General features: G+C 38.3%; 1 protein-coding gene across 2 annotated transcripts in view; it reads right to left on the bottom strand.

Moving 5' to 3' along the window:
* kcna4 (potassium voltage-gated channel, shaker-related subfamily, member 4) overlaps positions 1–21,539 on the bottom strand; it is a 67,504-nt gene extending 45,965 nt beyond the window's left edge. For both annotated transcript variants that reach the window (XM_064335772.1, XM_064335773.1), the window contains exons 1-2: positions 20,891–21,539; positions 16,354–20,559 (exon numbers count right to left, since the gene is read on the bottom strand). In XM_064335772.1, the coding sequence (XP_064191842.1) occupies positions 17,808–19,832 (2,025 nt within the window). In that variant the 5' untranslated portion in view covers positions 19,833–20,559; positions 20,891–21,539 and the 3' untranslated portion in view covers positions 16,354–17,807. The remainder of the gene's footprint in view (positions 1–16,353; positions 20,560–20,890) is intronic.
* Between the last annotated feature and the right edge of the window lie 406 nt (positions 21,540–21,945).

Raw genomic sequence — 21,945 nt, 5'->3', positions numbered from 1 at the left:
TTTTAGATACCAAAAAAGTAGAGAAAATAAAAATGATAACTTTTATGAACTCTTATTTTTCTACTGGAAAAGCAAGCAAGATTTGACATTTGTTAGGATATACAGTTTGCATGAGCATGCTTCTTTGTGATAGGCTCATGAACTCTTATTTTCCAACTGGAAAGGCAGGAAAGATTTGGCATTTGTTAGGATATACAGTTTGCATAAGCATGCCTCTTTGTCATAGGCTCAGAACATAATTTTCTAACTTCTATAAGTGATGGCCTTCCCATTGATTAGTTAGCAACATTAGAGGCAGCTGAACGATAAAAAAGTTTTTTTCAGTGTACTTTTTTGAGAATGCTGTCACAGGTCAGCTACAGTTACAGTTATAGCCCCTAGTTAGAGCAAAAATAGTTTATGGCCAAATTTGATACACTGTAAACTGTTGAATGAATGAATGAATGAATTAATGAATGGATTAAATAAACTGGATTTAAACTTGAGCAATGTATACATAGAATGAGTCTTTGTAAAATGTACATTGATCATATATTTTTCATTTCAACAGTAAATGTGGATACAGTGAGGGATTTCTGAACAACCACGATGTATGCTGGTATGTCACCATTCATTTTGCAGTGAGTACAGATTCAACCATATTCTTTAAAAAAAAATATTTTCCTTGTTCTGTGCACTATGCACCTCTCCACATGAAAAGGAGACTTCTATAAATATTTGCTTCAATTGGTTCATCTTCTACCTGTATAAAAAAGATCACTGTGCTTGTTTTTGTATTTGAGACACACACAAAATCTGTCAAGTACAAGACCATTTCAGAGCAAAATGGGTATGCTTAAGAAGAGTTTTAAAGTGACAGCTTAGATATTCACTACATTAATTACAAAAGGAGGGAGCTGTCCTTACATATTCTCCCCTTTTCTATGCAGATCAAGTCCATTACATAAAGGAATTATCACGGCCACTGACTTTATGCATTCAAAACTCAACTGCTCTAACAGTAAAAGGGATCAATAGCTTACCTCTAAGTGACCCAACTCAAAATATTTTCGCAGTTTTGCAACTAGACAAGCTCAATGCAATTGCAATGCTGTGATGAAAGGTAAACATGCCTCACATCTTGGAAACAGGACAGCAAATCAAGGTGAAGGGTCAGGTCATGTGTCAAATGATATGCATCTGCTGCAATTACAACTTGGCTTTTGCAATGTAGAAAACTACAGAACTCAAGTTGCAAATGACAGAATAATTAAATTATGAATTATAATTCACATAATTAAAATGCATATCGCTTAATTAAAACCCCCAAAAGAACATTTAGGCCTACTGTTGACACTTCACATATAGTTTGTTCACTTTTGAGAGTGGTGCTCCATGCGATTCTGTAAATTTGTTAGTATGTCCTACTAAAATGTTGGAAAATGCTGATGTACAGATTCAGCTCTATTTTCTAGCCTATTTATTCAAATTAGTATATGCTTGGAGACATGCAATTAAACACTGCTCTGAGAAGCCCATAGCTGTGGTATTCCGATAAGAAATTTGTAATCACATTTACAGCAATGGGCTTGGAGGAAATTACAATCAAATAAATAACTATGAATCCTAATGGTGATGGACTGCATTTATATAGCACCTTTCATGATCTCAAAAGTCCTTAATAGTGATGGGAGGTTGCTTGCCTCAACTACCAGCAATATGCTGTCCCCACCAAGGTGATGCATGGCTACAATTTTGCAGCATGCTCACCACATATTGGCTGAGGTGGACAGAAGGGATTTATTGAGACAGTAAAACTGGGGTACAATGAAGAGGCCAGAGTGATTTCTTGGTTGGGAATATGGCCAAGACTTCGGGGAATCCTCTAATCTTAGCAAAAAATGGCATGGCATCGTTAATGACCACAGTGAGTCAGGATCTTGCTTAGAGAGTTTTAAGTTTTATTTAAAAGACAGCATATTATGCAATATAGTGTCTCCATTCTCTGTTTGGTCCAGAGGGAAATCTGCCCCCTACTAGTCCACCAACAGCACTTCCTGCAGCAACTCTTTAATATTACCCAATAGTTTTGTGAAAAACTCACTAAAGTACCACTGTCTGAGCTGTTGGGTAGCTCATCCTGTTAAGGCGCTGTTCTACTACATGGATGGACCCCATGGTCCAGTATGGAATCCCGACCTTGCCACTGCTGACTGTGGCTGGCAGTCCCGCAGGGTGATGCACATCTGGCTTCCGCATCACCAGGGATGACAGAGCCCCCCTCTGGTCAATTGGATGCATGATTGGCTGTTAAACAGCACATTAAGTGTCTTGATCCAACTTAAGGCAGTGAGTCCAATTTGCAAACTGTTTTGTTAAAGGGCAACACGTGCTCCATAGCAGAGCTCATGCTTATCTGCACTCTCCCAATTCGACAGCAGAAGTTTCAGCAGCAATAGCAGGACATTGGACATTCCAAATTTGGGAGAAAGGGGGGGGAAGCATACTTTTTAAAATACAGGTGGACATTATCCTTGATTTCAAGCAATTAACTAGATAAACAAATAGAAGGGCCAGGGATTACACAGGGCAGAGTGAAATGAATGAAATTAAGAGTTTTTTATAGTGACACTGTTTTAGTTCTGTACTCCACTGTACATCCATTTCCATCATCTGCAAATATGTATCTGCTCAATTACATAAAATAATGTTTTAATATATTTTAAATGGATAATGACGATAAAATTCCAATTACCAAAAAAATGCACCAGTAAAAAAGTTTTTTTAAATGATAGGAATAATTGACAGAGAATGTGGCCTATCACTGTAGTACACTGTTTTCCCAGTTTAGAAGGTGTTCATCAGAGTTTTTTGTCTAGTTGACATGACTTAGTGGATGGCACTACTCAGAAATAGGCAAAAATGTCTGCGATTATTAACATCAACAGCAGGAATGGCGATAACTTCAACAACTGTAGCAGCAGCAGCAGACAGTGTTGGAGCAGACATTTACCCAGTGGCTATGCCAGTGGTGTTAAAAACTGAAAACTGCAACTTTAACAGTATCAATTATGTGGTTTCTAGGTATCTGCATAATCTCTTCTTGATATCAAGACTTTTATCCTTGATATCAGCATTTCTATGTTGCATCCAATAAATAACACCCTAATTTACCCAGCTATAGATTATGACAAATTCCACTGTCTGACACAGCACAATCCATCTCTACAGGACTCCCCACCATCTACAGACACACCACCCAGGGCTCCAGAATTGCATATGTTGTATAATGTGAAACACCACAACATTGGCTATGGTTGTTCGCATTACAAAGTCTGTGGATATCAACTGTATAAGTACATATTGTTCACAGCTATTTCACAGTTTGGGGTAAAATGAATTGACACTGGATGAAAACTGAGTTAAGACCAAAAATGTAAGATTTTATACCAATTGTGTTCATATGAATTTGGTTGTAGTAAATATGTGCTACCCAAGGTTAAACATCATATGGACAGCTTGAAATCAGATGCGTAGCCATGTGTATAAAAAGGCAGTAGCTGAGAAGTTGCAGTCTGTACTCTTTAATGATGGTTATTTGTGAACCAGTATTTAACTCATTGCACTTGCATTTACTAGCTAACTAGCTTCCCAGTAACACAAAAAAGGCCAGAATGATTTATCTTTACCTTCGTATGTGAGATAACATTAGAACAAAAACATTCCTCAGTTTGAAAACAATATTGTTTGTTTCAAACCAGTTCTATCAAAGTAGACATTCCAGGTATGTACCATACAAACTTTCTGTCACACCTCAAGATGGTTAACATGAGGTCATGATGGATACACGTCATGGAGGATAAATGTCAAATATATTTTAAGAAATTTCGAAGTGAAGGCATTGAAATGGCATATTTGTTTAAAATTCCTGATAAAATCAACATAAAAGATCATTTGCAATTCTAGTGACATTCAAGGGTCATCCAGGAAATTTTGCAACTGTACAGAAAATGTTTATCCTAAATTTCCTAACATTCTGAGCATTTTCAGACAACCAAAAATTGTTAGCTGGGTAGTAGTAGGTTCATATTTACTTTTGTAGTGTAAATGCAGAAAAAGTATACTACTTCACAATATCACATTATAAGGATTCTTAGTAATTAATAGTATTGTTAAGTAAAACTAGGTACAGATTAGGTTATACAATGGACAGAATGCCTGCCGCTGTTTTATCAGGACTCTTCCGCAGGTACCGCTCTGATAATAAACAAAATTAATTGTCATTGTAATTTTTGGATTAAAAATAAATAAATAAATAAATAAAAATACAGGCTAAGCTATGACTATGCACCTCTTAGTTTTCTCATTACATATAAGAACTTGCACTCTGTCCCCCAACATTGAAAACAAATTGCCTTTTAAAAATGATGATGCTCAATACATTTACAGTTGAGCTATCTCATGTTTGTCAGAAAAAAAATCCATTCTTAAGAATGAAAGTCATCAAAAAGAAAGAATACATTATCAAGAGATGTATTAAAAACGTGCAAGTGTAACTGAATACCGACTGTTTGAAGACCTGATTCACTGAAGGATAGTGGGAGATCTTGTCCTTGCTCTGATGGGGGTTCTGGGACCTGAGTCATTTGGGCACTTTGACCGTCTGTATGATTTTGTGTGGTACAGAAAGATGGATAAGCCAGGATGCTGCAGGACTTGTATTAGTCATTCCACATAAAAGCAGCAAATGGTTTTTAAGCAGGAGAAATGGATGTAGGAGTGCAGGCCCACGGTTTGGTATGCTTGCGGCAAGAATACAGCAGCAACCATATTCCAACTGGGTGTTTTTTTTTGGGATGAAATGTCATTGCCTTTATGTTGGGCGGATAAAACCAGTTTATATAACAGCTTGTGTCATTAACAGCGGTGATCAATAAACAAGAGTTATTCCATTTTTTGTGTATATCATAGTTCACCAGCTAAGGATCACACCATCAAATGAATGAGTAAGTATGTTTATTGAGCTGGTATTCATGATTGGAAGCGATAAATAGTAGTATGAGCAACGAGTCTGTGGTGTGGGGATGACGTTGACGAAGGATTCACCGTAGCTCCCAGGCCCCCAAAGAACCCCCAAAGTCTTCCTAAAGAAAGAGCGCTGACAGCGCTACTCAAAGATCTTGTAGATCTGTGCGGATGTAGGATTCATAGGCTTGAGATGACCAGCGACCCCCTGGTTTGATCATGTTATCTGAGACGTTTTGACGGGAAGCGGTAGTTATGGCACCAATGCAGAAAGAGTGACCAGACAATAATTTTGGGGAGATGTCGGCTATGGACATAACTTGGCTAAGATAGAGAAATCAAAACCAGGCTGTGACAGGTCTGAACTCGGTTATGAATAAAGGATCATAAGAGGAAGAACTCTGTGACTGTATGATTTGTTTGTAGTTTACTAGAGGTTCATATGGACATAGATAACAGATAACACAGCGTCTGAAGTAAAAGATGGGTGGTTTTTCTACGTTTAAGAAAAAGTGGCACTGATTTGAGATAATAAAAGACCATCAAATAGAAAATGCTAGATCACAAGAGGGGTTGAATTTGCCAGAACCCCACTGAAATCCAACACCGGTAAATGCAAAGTTGGATGTCGTCAGGTTTGGTTAAATGATTGTCATGAGTAAGATGCCATTCCAGTTGGCAAGGAAGTGTAGCCATAGGCAATATTCGGCTTGCTGGACCTGTCTAGGATGATCGTTTTGAGGAGTGAGGAGGCTGATGAAGCGAGAGACAGCAGATGGGAAATGAAGGCTTGACCTGGTGGTAGGCTATGATACCAAGCAGGCATTTGACTGAGGAGGTGTTGACTGACTGGAAAGGAAGTGTTTTGTGTAATTTGGAAAGGAGACTGTAGAATGGAACCTGGGAAAGAAGTGAGGTATACTGGCGTCCTGGTGCCTGGAATGTTTACTGGGGGAGGCTGCATGTTTACAGGGGGTAGGCTGAAAGCTGCCATCCCAGCATCAGCAACAATAACTGAAGGGAGCTGCTGAATATTATGGAGGGAAACCAGCATCCCAGTGCTGGTTGCAATAACAGGTGGAGGTTAGAAAGCTGAAATCCCGGTACAAGCAACATTAGCTGGAGGGGGCTCCTGGAAAGGGGGAAGTAAATTAGAGTAGGAAACTGGCATCCTAGTGCCAGCAATATTAACTGGAGGAGGCTGCTGGAGTGGGGGTAGTATATTAGAAAGGGAGACTGGCAACCCGGTGGCAGAAGCATTAACCAAGTGGAGCTGAGGAGAAGAGGAAAAAATGGTGGGAAGGTTGGCTGGTTTTTGCCCAATAGTGGCAATAGTGACTGGAAAATGCTGATATAAAAGTGGGATTAATTTTTGTGCCAGGACCTGGAAATCCGGTGTCAGGAGCTACGGTGGCTTGCGTTGGTGGAATGACGTCACGATTTGTGATGCTGTTTCGACTGCTACCTGGATTTGAATTACAATGTGACTTGTGGAAACTTGTCAAAAGTGTAAATAACTCCTATTGTTAGGACAATGGTAAGCAATGCCTTATTCTTTTAACCCCTTAGTGCAATCCCCCTAGTGGCCATGATGCCCGCGTCCTGAGATTGTTCAACTCAGACTTTCAGTGCTCATGCAACCAAACTATGAGTTGAAAACACAAACTCTGTGCTCCAGATTTATTAGTAGGCGATTCAGGACAACTATGCCATAGACGGAGTTTCTAAGCGCCACTATTGTCGCGCCAGTCGTCCATTTACCAAGCACCCCCTCCCTGCAGTCTCATCTGCAACTACACCCCCCATGCACGACACACTGGACAATAATGTCTATCTGGGCATTCATAAAAATATTCTTTAACCACCAAAAATTTGTATTCCGTGATAGCAACAAGTTAAACCCAATAATAGCCATAAATTATTACAATACAGCAGTGAAAATGCTGTTCACCGAATAACGATATACAAAACAAATTTTCTAAAATTATACCATGTCATTCTACTATCAATATCTGGGACTAAATATGGAATATACAATATTACGCATAGCAATTTCCCTTTCAAGGCTGAGTGGTCATATATACTAATTGGTGATGCCTGGGTACCTTCCAATATAGCTGTGCGTAATACCACACATGTTGTTTACGGTATTGTTGCCTTTTTTAGTACAATCTAGCTTGAATGACAATTATTTTATCCAGTAGGTAACAGTATAAGCTTTCTAACGATGTATAACATGTCTAATTTGACTTTTGGAATAGCATTTTATAAGCTTTAATCCTCAATATGTAAATATTACTGCTCAAAATATTTCTGTTATATACATTATTTTTTTAATTAAGTGTCTTGAAATAGGTTAGTGCTATTTTATAATGAGGATATTTCACACTGTAGCGTAAGCGTTTGTTGATAGCTTAGTCATGTTTATGTTTCATGCACCGGATCTGACGTGAAGCTGAAACATCAACAAAATGTTTTGGTGGACAAATGAATATTAATTTAATGTCATCCCATCCCCATAAAAGAAAACATTACATACTGTAGAGTACAAAAAAACATACTACAGTAATGATTACACATTCAGTTACGTGTACCACATTGTGTCACAATGTTTTTGCATTATTGTTTTTATCTGACATCAATGTTACATCGTAAACATCATAAAGGGTAAATTTATATGCTTTATAATAGACAAAAAGCATTTTATTCATTTTTGGTGAGATTTTGGATGTTTCTCTAGATATTTTAGACTGCTGTACTCCTGGAGCACAAGCTTGCTTTGTAAAATAAATTATCATTTTTTGATAAAATAGATTATGTGATTAAATGATCAAACAACAGTAATTACAACATTTTGTATTTTGCTTTACAAAAAAGAATAACTACATTTTACGAACAGTTTAGTAACAATAATAATAACAATAAATAATTTGTTTTTGTGATAGCATTAACATTCTGGATGCGATCTCTGATGTAGCTCAGGAACTGGGAAAAACTGGGCTTAAGTGATGCAATAATCCTGGCAGAATGACTGAGATCTGAATTTCAGACCTGTAAATTCCACTATCTTCCACTATCCAAATGTTTAAACAGAAAGGATACTTAGTGTAGCTTGGTAAAGTTGAAAAGTACAGAAGAAATCAAAAATAATGTTAATTGATGATTAGTTAACCATTCATTTGATTTAATTATTAGACTTAAATCAAAGTGGTTAGTTTATTAATGATTAAGCTTTGATTGAGCTGAAATATGTTATACTGTTTAGTTTAGTTACACACACACACACACACACACACACACATATATATAATACTTACTGAAGTAGGCCTGTGATTAGTTTGAGAGGTTAGAAGTGTCTCAGTAATCTGTGACCCTGAGCCATCTCTGCCCTCCCTCTAAGTGATATGACCCAGTTAAAAAGGGAGTTGTGATCTGTTGTCTGGGCACACACTACCTGCCTTTGGTTCTCGTGAAATACAACCTTTTATAATTATGATTTTACGTTCGTTTATGTCTTCCTGTCTAATGAGAGTTTGATAGTTTCATTAAACCCAATTTTATTTCAAGAGGTCTCTGAGTCTCACTCTGGATCAGATTACACTAAGCTACTCTTGCTGAACGAACTCATGGCAATGCCACTTCTTCGAGTTGCCTGGTGACAGGTGCACCACCAGTTTTTGTTTACCTTTTCCCTCGTCTCACTCTCGGCTGGTACAAGTTCAGTAAGTTGTGTATACACCTTCTGCCCTTGTCCTCTCAACCTCTATAAGCAACTCATCCATTCAGGTTCAAACATGTAACCCTCCACATCAGTTGAAAAATGAATGTCACCATCACTATAGTCATTACTGCTACTAGAAATCTTCAAACACTATTCAAAAAATTGGATCACTAGCTAGCTATTCTGTGTCAACTGTCAACTTTGTTTACAAAGTGTTGTGGGCCACTAGGAGCCACTTTTTTCTGAGAGTGGCCCCAGGTTTCCTCACTTTGGGTGAAGGTGTTACAGGAAATCAGTAATATACATCAGCGCAAGGTTTCCTCGAATCCTGGTTTCAGTCCACTTCCCAACCCCAAGCTTTGTTTGATTATTCTACGAAACTCACTGATATGCTGCTTCTGGCAACGAGAATCACGAAAGCATATAAACGTAAATCACTCCTGCCTTCTCTGATGACAGATTGAGTGACAAGAGTGTGAAACATCTTCTGAATGGAAAAAATTAAGTTGTCAGCCACATAATAAATGTTGCATTTTGGAGTAGAAGCTCTCAGCTGATTGCTGAAAGGTATTGATGTTTCTTGTCTATTACTTTTTTTTTTCTTTTGCTCATTTGATGTACGTGAGGTCATATTGATCATTCCTGTACTCACTAGAATTTGTATTGCTTACATTTTCTTGTCTGTCCACTTGTAAGAAAGCTGGACAATTTGATACAAAATCTACTGTTACATGGGCTGTTGGCTACTAATAGAGGGGTAGAAATAAATTCTGGCAAGAAATGTACATGAAATTATTTAATGCTGGCGGTCTTGGAAAGGCTAACCAGCAGCAAAAGAGACATAATCTGCCTGCACCACAGATCAGGTGGTGGGTATCAGTATGAAAATAGTGGCGGCTGGTTGCAAGTCTCCTGGGACTCATGCTTGACAGCACCCACCCAAATTGATAGAGCAGAGATAGAATGGGCTAATTGCTGGTATTAGGCACTTGGAATAGTGGAATAAAGAAAAAGAAAAATGTATTTTTTTAAACAATAAAAAAATAGTTGAAGTCCTAAATGATACACCATCTACATCTACTTAGATGCAATACTTCCTAACAGATGCAGTTCTGCCTCTGTTAGGAAGTATTGCATCTAAGTAGATGTTTCAGCTTGGTCATCACCTACGGCACTACTCCAGTGTTTAAAGTGACATAGGCACAAAGAATATTTGAAGGTACATAATCCAGTCGTAAATGATCAAATCTGTCTTGATTCTTTTTGATTTCCTCTGCTTAAAAAGATTTCTTTCTTTTCATGATCAAAACACTTGTCTGTGCAATGTGCACTCTTTCTGCTTGAACTCTGTACTCTGTACTATCAGTTTATTCCTGCTGGCACTCTGGGGTCTGTCTGCTTGTGTCCAAATGTATCAAATACTTCTGTTGCAAAAGTCAAGCACATAATCTAGCCTTTTTCTATCATATGCAGGATGTCGCATGACAATAATAATGTGAAGGAGAAGGAATCGGGTAAAGGTGTATAAAGCACTACTCTCGATAATGCTAAAGGCAGAGATTTAAGTAAAAGTATTTAGGATTAGTCCAAGGGTAAAGCTAACAATAGATATTATTAATGAGTTGTTAATTCCATATACTCTGCTTGTATATTTTTTTAATTACCTTTACCAAGTTAGCTATTAGATAACTATCATTATTTTTCTGCATGACAAATCAATATGGTCTAAAATGATGGGACAACATATACCTGATTTTTGAGTGATAATGATTATGGCTGGGTTTTTGTCTGGGTGTTAGGAGCAGTCATGGCAAAGTTGTTGAAAATCACAAAAAAACTGAAGAAATCTGTTTTTTTTATATACCTTAATTTATTAAATTAATTAATGGATATCATGCACAGCTGTGGGAAACTAGTGAAATAACATGAATGGTAGCGACAGTAACATATGCTTGACATTTCAAAAATCAAAAAGCAGTTGCTGGTTGATAGGAACAAATATCCTACGAGTAAAATACTTTGACAGGCTTGTGCATTTACTCACTTAATTCAGTTCATCATGGAAAGAAAGAGCATGCTTTTTGCCTTTAATTCAACATAACATTATTAGAAACAGAAAATGCTCAAATTGCATTGCTAAAATAAGGAAAACATGGTTAATGTGTGTCCCTTTTTATTTCTTTAAAGTTTGTTTTGGTACAATATGTTGTACATTGTGATATTTGAGTCTTTGATGGAGTGCCTTGTGTCACTGACAGTGTTACAGTAAAAAGTGAAGGAGCGCTGAGCATCAACAGTTTTGACTGGGGCCATCAAACATCTGATTGCAACAAATGACAAGTGCAGCGCATTTCAGAATCTGTATATATTGTCCCACTTTGTTTTCCCAGCATTTGGCAATATTGTTAAAATGCATAGACCTATACAAATAACACTGTTAAGGTTGACAGTCACCATTCAGAACTGCCAAATAAATCAGGGAAAGCATTAAAAACGTAGGAAATGGGGAAAAATGGGGGAAGAAAAAATTGCAAAAATCACAGAAAACTTCCATGACTTCCATGACAAACATCCAGCCTTAATAATGATATTATACAACGTGTGTTCTTTTTATTGAGTTGACTTTTTAACAGTAAATGCAAAAGACCGGGGAACCTAACAGAAAAAAGGAGAGCATCACTGTTGGCTTTTTCAATTTCTTTGTTTTAGCATTATGTGTTAAAACCTTTTTTTTTTACAAAAAAGAAAATATTTTACTAAACCTATATAAAAAAACACAAATACAAAATGCCACAAAGATAACAAGCAACATTTAAATAGTAACATGTCAAAAACTGTTGATGGCCTTTTCTGACTCCATTCCTAAATTTTTTGGCAGAATCTATTCACCACACGTCGCCAAAATGTCATTAGCCAATTCACTTTATCAAACACATCATTTGCTGACAGACATTAAATTGTAATATAAAAGGTTCACAATGTGTAATGTACAAGTAAGCACGGTTATTTCATATACATTGAGGTCTGATTATGGACTGGTACAACAGAAGGATTCAGCTCACGACTATCTGTGAATATGACCATACCGTGCCAAATACATTGCCATCTAGAGACTTGCCACTGTACAACATAGCTGCATTTAAAAATATTATAATTCTAGCCGAACATATAGACATCAAATGTAGACAAATGGGGCATTTTCCTCCCCTCCACATTTGCATTTCACCCTTACAGTATAATGCACGCAAAGATAAGATAACTTAATGAATTACATCCTGGTATTTGGCTACACGTGATATCAAACATGTACTAAAAGCTGTGACAATATTCCTAATATACCACAGCCTTGTATGCCATATTGCTTCAACATATAGGCTAACGCTCTGAAATATAAGTACCCAGCTGCAGTCAATGCTGATTACTCAGTTATCTGAAATATGCCTACATCAAGGCCAATGTCAGCTCACTTATTAGCTGGGATGATGGGATTGTGTTCATCAGAAATGCACAGAACATTCAGTCAGTGATGGATTGCACAGATGCACATTTTATAACACAGAAGGAACTTACTGATCTGACATCTTAAAGAAAAAATGCATCACTACTGAGTTACAGCCTAGTCTGTCAAAACAACTATTAAGGGGAGAAAAATAAACCTTCCACATAATAATGACTTGCTTCATCATTTTGGTTTATTTTGCATGGCAGTACGAGTCTTCTGGTGTGAATGTTCTGTTTTGGCCATTCTGAATAACATTTGTAAAGTTCAACAGCAGGCATTGTGCTAAATAGTTCTTTTTCACATCCAACTAATTGGCCTGCCAATGCTTCAAAAATAAAGGCAGACTTCACATTACAACTCCCAAACAAGTATTTTGATATATACAATGCAGTCCATAAGCATTTGGACAGTTTTGTTGTTTTGGCCTTTTAATCCAGCCCAATGGATCTGAAGTGAAACAATGAATATGAGGTTAAAGTGTTACTGTTAGCTTTAATTTACAGGTATTGACAACCATATTAGATGAACCATGTAGGAATTGTGGCTCTTTTATGCAGTCTCCCTGTTTTGGAGGACCAAAAGTAATTGGACAATTGTGTTGTTGCAACGTTAGTTCATGCTCAAGAAAACAAACAAAAGATGTGGAATCTGCATTTGGAATCTGTTGCTGTTGTCTCTCAACATAAGGACCAAATGAGTGTCAATACCAGTAAAGCAGGCCATCATGATGCTGAGAAACCAGAATAAATCAATCAGAGGCATAGCCAAAACACTGAGTGTGCCTAAATCAACTGTTTGACATATTGATAATAAGCAAGAATGCACTGGTGAGCACAGCGATACCAAATAACATGGTAGACCACAGAAGACCACTGCAGTGGATGACCAAGAAATATTTTCAATTTTGAATAAAAACTCCTTCTGAACTGTCGAACAGATCAAGAACACTCTCTGAAATGTAGGCATACATTTGTAGAAAATAACTACACTAGCATAATCTCAGAGGGTTCACTGCAAGAAAGAAAAGTGCAGAGAAAGAACTGCTCATGATCAAAAGCCCCCCCCTCATATGTAAAACATGTGTTATGGCTTGGGGATGCATGGCTGCCACTGGAACTGTCTCATTTTTCTTTACTGAAGATGTAACCACTGATGGCAGCAGCAGGATGAATTCTGAAGTGGACAGAACCATCTTATATGCTAAGATCAAATGTCTCAAAACTCATTGTACAGCACTTCACCATTCAGGCAGACAATGACCGCAAACACGCTGCTAAAGCAACTAAGGAAGATTTCAGGGCCAGTAAGTGGAATATTCTTGACTGCCCGAGTCAACCACCTGACCTGAATCCAATTGAACATGTGTTTCACTTGCTTAAGACAAGACAAATAGCAAAAAAACCCAAAACAAACAGGAACTGATGATGGCTGGAGTACAGGCATGGCAGAGCATCACCAGGGAAGAAATCCAGCATCTACTGATGTTTGTGGGTTGCAGACGTTTGTAGTCATTAAATGCAAAGGATTTGCAACCAAGTACTAAATATGACAACAAGATTATAAGTTTGGCCAAATACTTTTGGTTCCCTAAAATGGGGGACTACGTATAAAAAAGGCAGTATATGGATCCTATATGGATCACTGGATAAGGATATAAATAAGATCAAATTAAAGCTGACATTTCAAATGCAATGCGTTAGAGTACAGAGCCAAAACAACAAACATTGTGTCACTGTCCAAATATTTAAACTGCACTGTGTATATATTTAAAAAAGAAAATGGATTAGCTTTGTGAAATGTCAACACTTTTTCCTTGATAATTATTTTGCCATAAACTGAAGAGTTCTTCCTTAGTCTACGACACTCTTTGCGATTACTGAGCTCACCTCACCATTCCCATCTCTTCTTAATGACGTTCCAAACGGTTGATTTTGGTAAGCCTAAAGTTTGGCCTATGTCTGTGATTCTTTTTGTCATATTTTCAGCCTCATAATGGCTTCCATGACTTATTGGCACAACTCTGGTCCTTATGCTGACAAACACCAATAACTGACTCCAAAGGCAATCAAAAGCCTAGAATCAAGGCTGAAAGCTCTCTTAAACTTCCACAAAAGAAGCACCTACTGTAACACCCGACAAATCAGACACCCATGTGAAGCCATTTGTCTCAAACATTATGATGCCCTGAAATGGGAGGCTATGTATAAAAAATGCTGTTATTCCCACATGGTCAAACCAAAATGTATTAAACTACCCTTAATAAAAGCTGAGAATATTCACTTTAACCACATGTGCATTGTTTTGATTGCAAATCTAAAATTGTTGACTATGGAGCCAAATCAAGAAAAAACATGTCTTTGCCCCAAATATTATGGAGCTCACTATATATATATATATATATATATATATATATAGACAGGTGACAAATTAAAGGAAAAAACCCAGATAAAGCGTCTTAGTAATGTTTTGGACCACCACGAGTCACGTGAACAGCTTCAATGTGCCTTAGCATAGATTCTACAAGTCTCTGGAACTCTGCTTTCTAAGTCATTTAGATATTCTCCTCTTACTATCTTGATTCAAAATTGAGGTCAAATGGGCCTGCCCAGCATTTTTACACATGTCACAGAGCATGACAGTATGGTAATTGCTTAATTGTATCATGCAGTACACCTGTATGGAAGCACCTGCATGTTTCTCCATTTATTCAGGTTTTTCCTTTAATTTGTCACCTCTCTCTCTCTCTATATATATATATATATATATATATATATGTGTGTGTGTGTGTGTGTGCGTGTGAATGGCTATGGTTAAAATAATTAAATGGTCAGAATAATCAAATATGTGTATCAATTGTTCCATTGCGGCTCGAGACTTGACAGCTGTTGTTGCAGATGCTGTGTTTTGTGTCAAACAGGCACAAGTACATCAACTTGTGATCAGGAGAGAACAATTATGATGTAACCAACAGATTGTGAGCATGTGGTCATTCAAAATTCAGCTATCACCCCACAGACAGGATGTGGATAAGATGTCTTGAATCAGTATAGAACAGAATGGGCATTGCAAAAGACATTATTGGGCATTTAAGGCCTATACCACCAACCCCACATTAACAATGTTTTATTAATTGATGACAATTACTGTTCACAATGATTATGATACTCACGCAGTAAAATGTTTTACCTTAAATTATTTCTGACAGAGTATATCGGAACACTGCTTAACTCATAAAACATCTGTTTGGCTAGTATATGCACTGACAAAATAAGCACTCCGCAAAAAAAATAATTATCTGAAAAACTGAAATGGCTTCTAATATCCATGAATCCATCATCTTGTATCGTGTGACTGTTTTTCAATTCATGCCATAAGCACACTCAAGTGATACACATTCCCATTATTAAAATGAGAGCATTCACTGTATCTTGACAGTCAGGGAAATTATTCAATCCACTATTTACCAGAAGTGAGACAAGCAGCAGCAGCATCATCAGGTTGCTATGCAAGTCAAACAGTTGTCAATGCTTTGAAAATGAAGAGTGCTCAAAACTGCAATAGTCTTCATTTACAGTGTGGATTTTTTAAAATTACATACGCTCACATTAAACACATTCGAATTAACACTACTACACTTAATAAATGCGGATTCCTTATTATCTAGAATTAAATTATTTTGCTGCCTTATTTGGTGTTAATTCGTTTGGCTATGTTTAGATAGAGTGGTTAATGAAAAAATAAGCATTTATGATGACCAAAGCTTCTGAAAGGAGACTTCTCCTGAATTCACACACAAGCACATATGCATGCGCAAAACAGGTTAATTTTTTTCTGAGCAAAAAGAAACAAGAAACAGAGGAATAATTTCTGTACCTAGATCTAGGTACAATTTGTGTACCTAGATTAAACTGACACCATGCCACCCAGCTTTAAAATTACACTTCAGGCAAAAAGGACACTATTATGTTGGATTTAAACCGCTGAAAGTATCCTGTAATCCCCCATAATTGAACATGTCATGATACCTATTCAATATCCAGCAAGAATCTGTTTAACATCAATATTGCCTGCATTATGGATAAAATATGCTAAAATATGTAAACAATTATAATGAAAAGATACATACCTTTGTGCACAACCCCTCAGTTCAGGCATTGTGCATGTTCTCCAGGAAGACCAAAAGTTCTTTCATCGATGGTGTTGTTTTTGGAGGTCCATTGACCAAAAGAAAAATAAGAAGTCCATATTTTCAAGGTTTCAGTAAACTTTCTTCGGAATTCTGTCCGTTTTCACGTAAAGGGATCTATAGTCATTCTCTTGTGGTAGGCTATTTAAAGGGCAAAGCACTTGGCCGTAACAGCCATTAGATACTGATCTTCCTCTGGTTGTATATAAGATGAAGGGTTGAAAAAAGAGCTCCACACTCTATCGCCTGCCAAGTTAAGAATTTATAGTGCATCGCTCCAGGTAGGCTACACGTAGACTACACTAAAATAAAAAAAATGTGTGTGCATCGGTCGGCCTTTAAAACACAAACTCAAAATTGTCTTGCATTTAGGAGACGATTCATAGGCCTACAAATATGCGAAATGAAGCGAGTTAAAAACTATCACTAAATTTATATGCGCTAGAAACCTTTCTTTAAAAGACTTATAGGGCGTTCATTTTTATTCAACTTATGCACTATGGCTCGTTAACGGTTATGTAAATTTGATTCAAAGTGTGCACTTGTTATTTGTCAAAACTAATGTCGGTCCTTAATTTTTTGTCATCTTTTTCCGGCTCAAGGTGTTCTCCTGGACAACTGCGATGCTGTTAAGGTGGGATTAGTCGCGTAGGCTACTTAAAAACAAATACGACCTTCGACACTTTCACATTTTTAGAGTGATTTATTATGACCCTATCGCAAAACCTATTTTACTGAGGAGTTTAGGGTTAGCTTGTATAATCAACATATCGTAAAAATTAAATATACAGTACGTTATGTCTTTCGTAAGACGTGTATGTTAGCTTACCACAAAATGCAGAGTAGGGCCTTTTCAGGGTGACTCAGAATAATTAATCAACGGACATTGTACAGTAGTGCAAAAGTGTTACTTTATTGCATAACAGCAAAACGATGAGATTTCTTTCCTCCTTCCCTTCATATTTTAAAGTGACGTACAGAAACGTATAAAGTGCCTTTGCAATCTGTCATTTCTTAAAATAATAACTTCAGCTCGTTATATCCTGTTTTAAACGCACGCAAATATCCTCATTTGAATATATGGTAAAGCTCTTAATGTCCGCCTTGTTTATTTTAATTTAATCCCTCTGCGAAGACCAAATCAAATAAAAGGTGCATTTCTCCTGGTCGATATGGATAGCTGTAACGTTACATGTTGAAGGTCGACGGTGATATGTTAAAACCACCAGGCGGGTGTTAAGAATAGGCTATCATGCATGTTTCCGACTGTATTAAGCAACATCTCAGAATTTTTCCGTCGAGTCGTGTACAAGCTAGCTAGACCTTAGTTGATAACATATGGCTAACTACAAACAAAGATACGTGTTTTGGTTTTATTTTGTTTTTGTTTGTTTTCACACGTCTGTTTGAAGCGATTTGGGATTGGAGCTATTTTTTCTAACTATTTCTGTACCGTTTCCTTTGCTCGGGCTTTGCTTTTCCACTCCGCACAGGGACTCGGTCACTCCTTCTTCCATTTCCATGTACTCAGCTTTGTCCCCTATCGAGGAAGCCGATGGGGAGCCCCTAAATTTCTTAAGGAAGTTTGTGGGAAAGTAGGGGCAGGGAGGTGTGTTCTGCACGATAGGTGTTTGGTCTTCATTGTCGGTCTCTCTGTGATAAAAATAGTTGAAGTTGGACACAATGACCGGGACTGGTAGAGCAATGGTCAGCACACCGGCTATGGCACACAGTGAACCCACTATTTTACCACCAACAGTGATTGGTTTCATGTCCCCGTATCCGACTGTGGTCATGGTAACGACTGCCCACCAGAAAGCGTCAGGGATGCTCGTGAACTGAGACAACGGCTCATCTGCTTCAGCAAAATACACAGCACTGGAGAACAAAATAACGCCAATGACAAGGAAGAAAATCAGCAGTGCCAGTTCCCGCATACTGGCCCTCAGAGTATGTCCTAGGATTTGCAAACCCTTCGAGTGCCTGGAGAGCTTGAAGATGCGAAAGACTCTGACAAGACGAATTATTCTGAGAATAGCAAAGGTCATTGCTTGCTGCCCGTTGCCTTGCTGTTGGGCAAGATCTGTGCCAAGAGTAATGAAATAAGGCAAGATGGATACAATGTCTATAGAATTCATAATATTTTTAAAGAAAGCAGCTTTGCTAGGGCTTGCAAAGAAGCGGACAATTATTTCAAAAGAGAACCAAATAATGCACACAGTCTCAACAATGAAAAACGGGTCGTTGAAAGGTGTAAATCCATTGTCTGAGTATGCAGAATTGTTACCTGCGCCGAGGAAATCTTTGTCGTCCCTGAACTCCGGCAAAGTTTCTAAACAGAAAATGACTATGGATATAACAATGACCAAAACAGACACGACAGCAATTCCTCTGGCAGGGCTTGAACTTTCGGGATATTCAAACAGAAGCCAAATCTGACGTTTAAACTCATCTTCTGGTAAGGGTTTTTCTTCCTCCTTTACGAAGCCTTCGTCTTCCCGAAACTTGAGCATTGCATCTTCTCCAAGTTCATAAAACTTAACCTCCTCTGAAAAAATGTCAAATGGTACGTTGACAGGCCTCTTTAACCTTCCACCCGATTGGTAATAATAAAGAATGGCGTCGAAGCTGGGTCGATTTCTGTCAAAAAAGTACTCGTTCCTCAGAGGATCAAAGTACCTGATTCGTTTTTCAGGATCACCCAAGAGAGTATCGGGAAACTGAGTGAGCGTCTTTAATTGTGTCTCAAACTTCAGACCAGATACGTTTATCACAACTCTCTCGCAGCACCCGTACTCACTATAAACATTTTCGTAGCCTGGTTGGGGACGTTTGTCGGTAAGCGAGACTGTCTCCTCTTCATCATCCATGTTAAACAGAAAACTTTTCCTCTTTTCTCTGGTCTCTTCGCCACCCCCTCCTCCCCCCTCCTCGTCCTCTTCTTCTTCGCCTTCCGCCTCCTCCTCCTCTATCATAATTTCCTCCTCGGATCCGAGTAGCGCCAACTCCGACTGGCGCAAGTCTCCGCCGAGAATCGAACGGTTCCTTCTCCGGTGGTCTGCACCCCGTTGCTTTTTCCTTTCCTTAAGAGTGTGCTGTTGTGGTTCCTGGTGGTGCTGCGGCGGCTGTTGCGAGGAGGAGGGGCGCGAGGCGGTTCCACTGCTACTGTTGCTGGCATGGGATGAGGAGGCGGCGCGAGACTGATGCTGTTGGTGGTTTTGGTTGTTGTGGTGATGGCCGGAGGACACCCCTCCCTCTCCAACCGATCCCGCTTCAGCAGCTGCCGCCACTGCTGCCGCTCTTGAATGCGCCTGTCTCTCCCTCTCGCGCTCTCGCTCCCTTGCGCGCGCCTGGGCGTATCCATAAGGCAGGTGGCTGTTGCACCCACCACTTTCTGCGCCTACCATGGCAAACTCCATTTTGTTTTTTTGTTTTTGTTTGTTTTTTTTTTTTTTTTTTTGTATTCGGGTTGTGAATAATATTTTGATTTCCCAAATAATATACACTGGTAGACGAATTATAGTAGTGCTTTAGGGCGGGAGCAAATGGTGAACAGCTGGTTACAGCAATACATTGTCAGAACTATGCACCTGTTTCTCCTAGTCTCTGCCCGCAGCTGCAATTGTAGGTTGTCTTGAATATATACATTCGAGTATTTTCCGTCCATGTATAATGCCATTCTTGCGTCAATTCTCAGTAGTTAGTTACATACTGAAGCTAACAGGTGAAGTTTGTGTTAGATACTCCCAGTTAGTCTTTAGTTCAACCCAAGTGTTCCCCAAGACATATACGAAAGAAAAGCTTCATAATTCCGTTTTGGCCAACATTTTATAAACACGCACACTGCTGGCTAACAAGAGATGTTTCCAGTTGGTAACTTTTATTCGGTCACTAAATAATTTCGTTTAATCCGTGAACACCAGCTCTTTTCGTTTGATATAAAATATTAATTAATGGCGAGCTAGAACACCCGCTCCCAAAAATGAATGTCTCACATTCTTTCAGGTTCCAGTAACTTGTTTGCTATATAAGTGCGCAGATATAAAGAAAAAGATGCTTATTTTGGTCTCTTATTGCCCTCCGAAATGGGTGGTGGTAGACCGCACTGTCGTCAGATGTTCTTTTGACTATATTTTCCTTTGACGCCTGTAGAAACGGATGGAAGAAAGTGTTAGAAATCGATCCAAAATCTACAGCATGCATACAAAATAAAAATGTAATAATATATATTTTTTAATTAACACTGATGCGCATGATTTATAGAACTTGGTAATAATTAGCCTACTCCCACACAAAATATCTAAATAAAAATAAGATACTGAAGGCCAGCCCAGGCAACAGGAGGTAGTGCGTGATTACATTTACCAACACAACCTCTGTGAAGTCCTTCATAAATACAGACACTCCTCCGGCCATGCATGCTAATTCATCCTGTTCCCTATTACTCCACAGTTTGATACCCAGACATAATACTTACATCTGAAAAGGCCAAACAGAATATCTTCTTTTCTCCATTCATCGAATTAGCATATTGTAGATAGGCGAGGCTGCAGTTTTCGGTTTTGTGCAATTTCCATTTCGATTTGGGAGAGTAAAATCCTGCGATGTCATAAACCATAAATTTTTTAAAGCCTTTACATATGTGGCTATCGCATTCGAGGGATTTCACTTTTTGACGCGTAGTCTATGGTAATTGATGCCAAAGTGAGAGGCTAAAACGAAAACACCGATTTAAGTCTCCTTCTCATCTCGGTTTGCAAACGCGAAAAATGCCACAAAATATAAACATGCAGATATACATATGTCCGCAATCCGTAAATGCTATGCTGTTAAAACCAACTGCTTAAATTATCGTTGATGCAGCTGTTTGCAACGTAATTCTGTAGCATCAATCATCACCTGCGCCTCACCTTGCAAAAACAACAAAATGTACCGCTGCATCCCTTCTGGAGAAAAACAGGTATCCCAAATTCATACAATTACAATGCTTCGATAAAACGAGTGTTGCCTTTATCATGATAAAAGTTTTATATTGTCAACTGGAATAAGAGTCAGAGTGACACGCATCTGTCCGCCGTTCTGCCTTCGCTATTCCCCATTGTGCATGTGTTATTGAAAGACAGCGCCGTTGCGTTTCGCATGTTCTGCAACCCTTTCTAGACTTAGATCAGCGCCCAGTGGTTAGACTTTGACACTACATCACCTAGAGTCATACTGCAGTCAAACTTTTATATCCAATACAACTGTTGCCATTGATCCATTGAATGCATTCGTCTCGTTATGATATGGCATTATGTACAGTGATCTTTGATTTTGTTTTGAATATAAGTATCTTATTTTACAAATGTAACTGTATGGGTGGTATATTTGGATGGTATACATAATGAATAAATCACTGTTACTGTGACTTAGGTTTGCCACACCCAGCCTATGGGATGCTCTTCCAATAAGCATATGTACCTGATCTTCCCTAGGTATTAGGATTTTAATGGATAAGATGCATGATGACTCTGGTCTAATGTCTCATACCAA

Source organism: Anguilla rostrata, chromosome 5 (genome assembly GCF_018555375.3).
Source record: "Anguilla rostrata isolate EN2019 chromosome 5, ASM1855537v3, whole genome shotgun sequence".
Classification (NCBI taxonomy): domain Eukaryota; kingdom Metazoa; phylum Chordata; class Actinopteri; order Anguilliformes; family Anguillidae; genus Anguilla; species Anguilla rostrata.
Note: the sequence above shows the minus strand (reverse complement) of the source record. Positions and strands in the feature narration are given on the sequence as shown.